Genomic DNA, 10,000 nt, shown 5'->3' with positions numbered 1-10,000 from the left:
ACCCATGTCCTAACCTACCTCTGCCCTAGCATCTCTGTTGCTCTCACACACACACACACACACAAACACACACACACACACACACACATACACACACACACACACACACACACATACACACACACACACACACACATACACACACCTTGTGTGGGTAGTTTCCCTTGACACAGCAGCGGTAGTGAAACCCCAACCCTGAGGCGGATGGAGCATTGTCCTCCATGTCACATTTCACCACCCCAGACTCACAGATGACGACAATCTCTATGATCAGACTGTAGTATTTGGAGGTCCTCAGAATACGACAGGGTCATGGGTTCATGTCCACTAGTCTACATGTTAAGCTATTCTTCTTGTTCTATTCCTGCTAGAATAACAGCAGACTACAGTATAGCCTTAGAGACCTGGTACCAGACAACTGGTCACTAATAATGGGGAATTCATGGCCATCCTGGCAGGGCCAACATTTAGATTTAAGGGTACATTTTCTTCTTCCTGGATTCCATTCAACCTTGGCCAATAAACACTGTAATTTTCCTGTAACTTTAGGAGCACATGTCAAAACTAAAACCATTTTCTAACCGAAACACTTTTGGATCTATCCCTCTCCTTTCAATTTCTCCAGCTCTCACTTACTGCCTGGCTTGTCTTCTTTTGGTGCTCCTCTCCTCCTCCAACTCCATCTCCCTTTCCTTCCTTCCTTATCTCTTTATTTCACGCTCTCTATCCCCATCTCTCCCTCTATTCTTCTCTCTCTCTCTCTCTCTCTCTCTCTCTCTCCCTCTATTATTCTCTCTCTCTCTCTCTCTCTATTCTTCTCTCTCTCTCTCTCTCTCTCTCTCTATCCCCATCTCTTCTTCTATTCTTCTCTCTCTCTCTCTCTCTCTCTCTCTCTCTCTCTCTCTCTCTCTCTCTCTCTCTCTCTCTCTCTCTCTCTCTCTCTATCCCCATCTCTTCTTCTATTCTTCTCTCTCTCTCTCTCTATTCCATCTCTCTCTCTCCCTCCCTCTATTCTTCTCTCTCTCTCTCTCTCTCTCTCTCTCTCTCTCTCTCTCTCTCTCTCTCTCTCTCTCTCTCTCTCTCTCTCAACCAGTCTCTCTCTCTCAACCAGTCTCTCTCAACCAGTCTCTCTCTCTCTCTCTCTCTCTCACAACCAGTCTCTCTCTCTCTCACAACCAGTCTCGCTCTCTCTCACAACCAGTCTCTCTCTCTCTCACAACCAGTCTCTCTCTCTCTCACAACCAGTCTCTCTCTCTCTCACAACCAGTCTCTCTCTCTCTCTCTCTCTCTCGCTCTCTCTCTCTCTCTTTCTCTCAACCCCAGCAGCAGCAGCAGCAGCAGCACACTAACAGTATTAATCACAGAACACTGAACACTGCCTGACTGCCATTCAGCCAGCCAGCCTTTGTTGCCCATGTTGCCCAGTGAATGCAACTCCAGACCTTTTTGTCTGCGTAAGTGGACTCTTAGAGATGGCTCCTCCCTTCCCAAGGACCCAGAGATTACCTCTGAAAGAATGGGTGATGGGTAGTGGTGGAGTTGGCGGTGGTGTAGGGGAGAGTTGGATGAGGGTGACAGAGAAATGATTGGGAGGAGTGATTCACGACTCACGGGAAGGTGCGCCCCTTTCCCACTGGCCATTCAGCCATGCCTTCAGACAGCGCTTAGCAACCAGTGGGTTTGGCTGAACAGAGAACAGAGAGGGACAGCAGAGAGAGAGAGAGAAAGAGAGACAGGGAGCAAGAGAGAGAGAGATGGGGATAGAGAGAGAGAGAGAAACTTGCTAACCTCCTGCCAAATGTATGACCATATTAGAGACACATATTTTCCTCAGATTACACAGATCCACAAAGAATTTGAAAACAAAGCCAATTTGATAAACTCCCATATCTACTGGGTGAAATTCCACAGTGTGCCATCACAGCAGCAAGTTTTGTGACCTGTTGCCACAAGAAAAGGGCAACCAGTGAAGAACAAACACTATTGTAAATACAACCCATATTTATGTTTATTTATTTTCCCTTAAGTACATGAACTATTTGCACATCATTACAACACAGTGTATAGACATAATATGACATTTGAAATGGCTATATTGTTTTGGAACTTATGTGTGTGTAATGTTTACTGCAATTTTTGGGGGTTTATTTCACTTTTGTTTTTTAACTACTTCACTTGCTTTGGCAATGTAAACATATGTTTCTCATGCCAATAAAGCCCTTAAAATGAAAATGAATTGAATTGAGTGAGAGAAAGATGGGGATAGAGAGAGAGAATCCATGTTCCCGCTACAAAGGGGGCTAGAATCCCAGACTCCGTAGGGATACAAATAGCCACAGAAACCAAAGACTGTACCTAAAAAAGGACAAAGGAGGAGAGGAAGGAGCAGGGGCCCCAGTGTCAACTCCTGCCTTCAACAAATAAAATCAACATCCTCACATGTTTTTGAAGCTGTACAAACAACACAAAGCAAACGCTAGTAAGTGTGAATCATTGCTCACAACACAGCAAGTGTTGACATTACTAATGCAATAGAAGACAACTGGGAGCCTCAAAAACAACATTTTATGAATTACCGCTTCCTCATTCAAAAATTGCCATATAGCACAGGCTCAATAGGTTTTAGCCTCACCTTACCCAGTAGTGGTGTGCGTGTACAATCACTGGGGAAGCCAGAAAAAAGCCATATTACAACCTGTGTTTTGTGATAATTGCATTGTTTGCTCTATAACCTGTTAGTTCATATGCCTTGTCACCGTGATATATAGGCCTAAAGGCCAAGACAATAAGAATACACAGTGGCAGAATAAATTCAACCACATCTCTGCTTCCTCACAAAACTGGAGAGGAATCTCTGTCCAGTGAAGTCCACAAAGCATTTTGCATGTAACAAACAAGTACATGACCTACAGCATGGTGAAGCAAGTTAATGTTTCCGACATTTTCAGACCACTAAACAACTATTGATTTAGAACCACAGAGAGTTACCGCAAGTCACAAAGAAAACAGGAGCTGCCTCCACTATTCCAGCAACATTTCAACTTCATCAAATCATCTAAAAGATACCAAAAACAATTTAGTCGGATCACCGTAAGCTAAATATGATGTGTCTGTCCATGGTTCTGATTTCTGTGTGTGCGCGTTTGTGTTGACTTACCCTACTTCGAGAAACACCAATGCTATCCTCCTCTCTTTCATGTTGGGCGGCAGGGTAGCCTAGTGGTTAGAGTGTTGGACTAGTAACCGGAAGGTTGCAAGTTCATATCCTGGAGCTGACAAGGTACAAATCTGTTGTTCTGCCCCTAAACTGTCATTGAAAATAAGAATTTGTTCTTAACTGATTAACCTAGTAAAATTAAAAAAATGTTGATGAAACGGTCTGTCATACGGGACATGCTTTTATTTGTTGTTGTCCTGGGCTACCTGGCTAAAATGCTTGCTCACTAGCCTAACTTCCATGCATGGGCAACGTTAGCTAGTTAACATTAGCCTTCTACATCTAGCTACATATTGAACTTCCATCCTCTCAGGTCAGGGGCAGAATAACGTGTTTTACCTTTATTTTATAGAGAATGAAGTAAAACCACAAGTATGGTTGGATCAGAATTGCTGTTATAATCATTGGCCAGTATAGAGAATGAAGTAAAACCACAAGTCCAAATCCCTTTCTCCACCATGGCTAATTTAGGAAAGGGCTAATGTTAGCTAGCTAGCCAACAACACAACAAGATGCAACAATTCAAGTTGTTTCTGTCAATGACCTATATGTTCTCAATGCGATTTGATAGGAGTGATACCACATCCAAACGGGTTCCTTTTACATTTGTTTTGGGGAGCCAGGACCATTCACAGTTGAGCTCAACGCTGATTGGCTATTATTTTGTTTTTTAAATCACCAAGGCAGGCCAAATGCTCGCTGGCTTCCCTTGCATTCAATGCTACGGGCAGCAACAATGTCATACTCTTTTGGACCACACAGCATCAGATAGATGGCCTACACGTAGAGAGACAGAGGGGCGCTGTTTCGCTTGATCTGATGCTTTCTCCAATGAGTTATATTCAGCCTCATCCAAATTGAAGGAACATTATGAAACACAGAGAGAGGAAAGAAAAAATATTTTACAAGGTTTTTTTGTTTGTTTTTTGGTGGGGGGACCTGGCTTCCCTTGGTATCCATGAATACCCACCACTGACCTTACCCATATTCAAGAACAAGATGTGTTTGTTTGAGTTGGTGGTGTGTGTGTGTGTGTGTGTGTGTGTGTGTGTGTGTGTGTGTGTGTGTGTGTGTGTGTGTGTGTGTGTGTGTGTGTGTGTGTGTGTGTGTGTGTGTGTGTGTGTGTGTGTGTGTGTGTGTGTGTGTGTGTGTGTGTGTGTGTGTGTGTGTGTGTGAGTGCCTGAGGGGTGATGAACACTTCCCTCCAGTAAACATGATTCAGGCATTAGGATTGTGAATTGTGACGTTGTAAACCTCAGTGTTGGTGCAATGGCCCACCTATCTTTCCATTAGTCACATTTTTGATCAGGACCATATCAGGCCTCCTGTCACCTGGCCTCTGATTTATGGTATCACAATACTCTGCAGTTGAAGCTCTTTTAATGTCTCCATTAAACTGGCTCCCTTGTAGGCCAATGATTCCCAAGAAGCCTTGTAAATCATAAAAATAATGCTGACTCTCCCCGTTATATTGATTGAGGAGGGGGCTCTAATTTTAACCGTGTGGGAGAAATAAAACAAAATTGTATAAATTACTTTCACAATTACCAACAGTATCACCATTAAAGATTGATGAAACAACAGTGAGGAAATAAACTGAGTGCCGGTCATGTTTAAAGTCTATTAGTTATTATTCAGCAGGAATAAATGCTGTGTTATGCATCATTCATTTGGCTTGGGTCCTGGGCTGAATCTGAAAGCAATCACATATATGTCCACACCCATCTCTCTCCCCAAGACTAGCACAGCTACACCTGTGAGCTCAGCTATGTCCAAAAGGGCAGGTGGAATGTAATATTGTATTCAATAAATAAGCAGATCTAACCATCTCCCTGTCAGTAAATTCATTAGAGAGGAAAAAAAATTGTCAGCGAATCAGTGATTAAATCGTTGATCAACCCATACAGTGTTGAATCAGACGCTGAAATTGTAGTGCAAACCTTTTGTTTGGTTATGTTTTCCTGTTGATATGTTATGCTAATGTGCACACCTTTGGGTTAGGTATAGTGGCCGGGTTCTACTGGCCATCAGGTGTCAAAGGGCTAGATACCATCACGCAGAAAGTGGTGATGCTGTTGCCAAGGACACAAGATGGAGATGGGTATTTTTTGAATGGCTAACATTCTTTTTTTTCACCAAATATAACTACTTTCGATGAATTCATAATTTTTGCTATTATACGTGTGACTTCAATAAAACAGAAGGCAAAGATATCTGACATTTTAGTTTGTGTTGACTTCATCATTTCAGTAACCTAAAACCATTTTATAACCTCTTTCAGGGTTAACGTTCCAGATTATAGAAATAACTTCCACCAAGAACTCCTCCGATAAACAGTCTATCAGGTCTCCAATTAATTGTAAAATAAAACACATACACTGTACAATCACACTGCCCATGGCATAACCTAATCATAACCAGCGACATGAGAAGCTTGTTACATAGTCTATCACATAAAGTCTATATAAACATTAACCATAGTTACAACTGTATGGAGGAAAATACTAAATAAGAAGACGGCATCTGAAGAAAACAAGTTGCAAGAGTTGAACTTTGCCATTTTTGGAAAGCACCATTATTTCCCAATATCGAACACGTACAACTCCACGAAAGAATGATTTCGATACCATGTGAAATTCCATAAATAACTTACCATCAACTTGAAAGTACAATAATCCAGCAACAAGGATGAACGCTAGCGGACCCATACTAGCATATTAAACATCCACGGTTTACGCGCAAATCCTTGGATATAGCCGGGAAAATATGTCCAAACAGCAGCAAATAGTTTTCTTTCAATAGTTTGAGATTTATATAGGTCCTAGTTACTGACTAAAGCCAGTTGAGATGTCCAATGATTTAGAGGATTCATTGTAGCCCGCACGTTCGAGCCCGGGATAGATTCATATCCACAGCCGTAAAAACAAATTATTCACTCGCGATCATCTGAAATTCCAGCTGCTTTTCGCACAAATTAACTTGCAATGACCATGTCTATTTTTCCAATAAGTACGAAACCATACAATATGAAATGGCAACCTAAAATAAAGTATAAACTGTTTATACTGGGTTCAAGAGAAACGCATCCAATCATCTAGGAGCCGTCTTGGTTTCTGCTCCTTGAGACGCGCCTTCCGGGCGGACACCTTGCAAATCTTCACTGATGTCTCTCAGCCGTTCCTCATCAATACATAGATATCCAAGTCTAAATGTGTCTAAACAAACCCCAAAGTCCCATGTACTTCAGTCAATAAGTACATTTTTACATTTCATAGGGAACCCGCTCCACAGGATCACATGTGCCTTGCTTGTGCCTAAGCACTGTAAATGTACAGTCAAGTCAGTTGAACAACCTATCCTCTCCCTCCCTCTTGGTTTCTGTACAGCGCTATCACTAGGAGCCCATGGTCTATGCTCACTCCGCACAGCCTCAGCCCCGACTGATACACATACACAAAACAAGAATCCGGAGGGGGAGGAGAGAGGCAGGGAGGGAGGGAGAGAAGGGTGGATGTAGGAGAGGAGACGGAGTGCGCCTAAGTGTGCATTGGGCAACGCCATATTGTTGGAACTGCCTATGAAGTTCAAACGAAGTGGACCCGTGCCACGGGTATGCTGTCTAGTGACTTTGAAGCACTTGGGTCATTCTGTCCTTGACCCACCGGAAGTAGCCTAGCTCAGCAGGCTCACATAACCTATTGTATTCTTCGAGAGATTAACAGGATTTTTGGGGTGGAAATTATTCACAAATGTAGAAATGTAGGAGACAACTTTTATTAACCATAATATCTATTATGTTGATCTGAAGGAAAACACATCTTAAATTCCCAGTGTAGTCAAACATGTGATCTAACTGTGTTTTATATATATTTCAAAGACCACCAGATATTTCAGCCTGTTTGGTGGGATGGATTTGGCCTGCCTGGTAACATCACCAGGTGGTAAATGATTTAATAGACCTCTCTGCCAACAACAGCTAGTTTCCCCCTCCTCCCCACTCAGACAACTAGCAACATCCTTGCTTAAGAAATGGCTCTTTCCTAAGAAGCCATTTTTGTTCCTTTAAAAATTTTTAAATTAAAAACAATCACAGCAAGTTACTTCATTTTTACCGAGAAATGATTTGATATTGAGATAAAAATCGCTGAATTTGAACCTTTAAGTGCCTCCTAAAATATATAGGCCTATATAAAGAAATATTGCACTTGCTTAACTTCTACAGGTAACTTCATTATGACCATACCTAAAAACAGCCTACTTTTCAGTGTGATATATATATATATATTATGCCCAGAGAGCATTGCATTGCATTTCTGTGTTCATAGACAGCATAGCGAGATAGATCTTCTAATTCTGTGTGTGTCATTAATATTTGATGTGGCTGGGCTGGATGTGGCAGACAGTGAGTGGCAGCACAGGAATGATTGCCACGTTAGTCATCTGTTTGCTGTGCCACGCTGGTGCGCACGCACATTAAACATGCAGAACACGAGAAGATTGTGAATGGTGGGTCAAGAGAATAATATATTCAGAGACAAGCACAATTATAAATTTGACCTCATGGGCTAATATTGACCGATAATAATTAGACTTTGGAACATTGGTGATGTAAAAGTAATATAAGCAATTTGAACTGTATGTTTATTGTGGTACAGCGTGATATATAAGCAGACTTCAATATAATTACAATGCAAGAAGCTCCCCAAAAAGTGTGCCCCCTTCGCGGATTTCAACTGACGCCTTAGTCACGTTATCCTAGCGCCGGGTCTGGCTGTCCTCATCCCCAGGATACTGGACAGAGATGCACAGGAGGCAACAATGCCGCAGCCGCCTGTAGACTGTTCGCACGAGACAGGCTGTTACTATGTGAGCTCGGAGCTCCCCCTAATGGCAGCAATCATCATGACAACCCACAAACCCTGATTCCAGCATATCAACAGTATTCTGTGGAAAAGGTCTGTCTGCTACAGTATCTGCAAAAGGGCATTGAACAATGAGCAGTCTAGAAGTTTGTTTGTTTTAAAATGCACAACATTTTAAAGAGGAAGCCTAAACACTATAAGTAGCCTATCCTATATACATGTAATTCTCCCTAGGCTATACATGTACTATAGAAACGTATTGGTCACATTTGACCATATATTTAACTTAGATATTGGTTTAAAATTCGATCTATGGCAGGTCTACTCTGGAGTCTATGAACCTGTACAGAGAACACTCAGGGTCTATTCTGGTGTCTATGAACCTGTACAGAGAACACTCAGGGTCTACTCTGGTAACTATGAACCTGTACAGAGAACACTCAGGGTCTACTCTGGTGTCTATGAACCTGTACAGAGAACACTCAGGGTCTACTCTGGTGTCTATGAACCTGTACAGAGAACACTCAGGGTCTACTCTTTAGTATCTATGAACCTGTACAGAGAACACTCAGGGTCTACTCTGGTGCCTATGAACCTGTACAGAGAACACTCAGGGTCTATTCTGGTGTCTATGAACCTGTACAGAGAACACTCAGGGTCTACTCTGGTGTCTATGAACCTGTACAGAGAACACTCAGGGTCTACTCTGGTATCTATGAACCTGTACAGAGAACACTCAGGGTCTATTCTGGTGTCTATGAACCTGTACAGAGAACACTCAGGGTCTACTCTGGTGTCTATGAACCTGTACAGAGAACACTCAGGGTCTACTCTGGTGTCTATGAACCTGTACAGAGAACACTCAGGGTCTACTCTGGTGTCTATGAACCTGTACAGAGAACACTCAGGGTCTACTCTGGTATCTATGAACCTGTACAGAGAACACTCAGGGTCTATTCTGGTGTCTATGAACCTGTACAGAGAACACTCAGGGTCTACTCTGGTGTCTATGAACCTGTACAGAGAACACTCAGGGTCTACTCTGGTATCTATGAACCTGTACAGAGAACACTCAGGGTCTATTCTGGTGTCTATGAACCTGTACAGAGAACACTCAGGGTCTACTCTGGTGTCTATGAACCTGTACAGAGAACACTCAGGGTCTACTCTGGTGTCTATGAACCTGTACAGAGAACACTCAGGGTCTACTCTGGTGTCTATGAACCTGTACAGAGAACACTCAGGGTCTACTCTGGTGTCTATGAACCTGTACAGAGAACACTCAGGGTCTACTCTGGTGTCTATGAATCTGTACAGAGAACACTCAGGGTCTACTCTGTGGCAGCCTCACAGGCTGGAATGCCCCCTTTCAAATTAGCCATCAAAGCTCATACAAACTCACACTTCCATAACCAATGGTTGAATCACACACCACCACACATAGTGTACACACACAGTGTATACACACAGTGTACACACACAGGCTTACAGACCCACACAGTCAGCATCCTGGGATCCATTTCTATTGGCTTGAATAAAAGCTTTAGCTCTACATGGTCTTTGTCGTCTGTGTTTGACAGGCTACATGTTAGAGCTTGCCCTGTAAAGGCCTTGCCCTGTAAAGGCTTTGCCCTGTAAAGGCTTTGCCCTGTAAAGGCTTTGCCCTGTAAAGGCTTTGCCCTGTAAAGGCTTTGCCCTGTAAAGGCCTTGCCCTATAAAGGCCTTTCTTGCATCGCAACATGTTGTTATATGTGTTTTAGTTCTCTCCCTTCACTGTCAGCAGGCCAAATAATGATTTGTCTCCATATTTTAATGTTTTCTGAGTGGCATATAAATTCTCTCTCTTATTTCAGTGCCTCTTCTCCATCCTACATTTCTACAGCACACGCACACGCACACACACACGCGCACACACACACAC

The 10,000-nt window shown here is 42.6% G+C and overlaps 1 protein-coding gene across 7 annotated transcripts in view; it reads right to left on the bottom strand.

Annotated features, from left to right (window-relative positions):
• LOC109904894 (roundabout homolog 2-like) overlaps window positions 1-6,639 on the bottom strand; it is a 390,578-nt gene extending 383,939 nt beyond the window's left edge. For all 7 annotated transcript variants that reach the window (XM_031795440.1, XM_031795444.1, XM_031795443.1 and 4 more), the window contains exon 1: window positions 5,871-6,639. In XM_031795440.1, the coding sequence (XP_031651300.1) occupies window positions 5,871-5,925 (55 nt within the window). In that variant the 5' untranslated portion in view covers window positions 5,926-6,639. The remainder of the gene's footprint in view (window positions 1-5,870) is intronic.
• Between the last annotated feature and the right edge of the window lie 3,361 nt (window positions 6,640-10,000).

The sequence above is a fragment of the Oncorhynchus kisutch genome, linkage group LG18 (genome assembly GCF_002021735.2).
Source record: "Oncorhynchus kisutch isolate 150728-3 linkage group LG18, Okis_V2, whole genome shotgun sequence".
Classification (NCBI taxonomy): Eukaryota; Metazoa; Chordata; class Actinopteri; order Salmoniformes; family Salmonidae; genus Oncorhynchus; species Oncorhynchus kisutch.
This window is presented reverse-complemented; position numbering and strand designations above follow the sequence as displayed.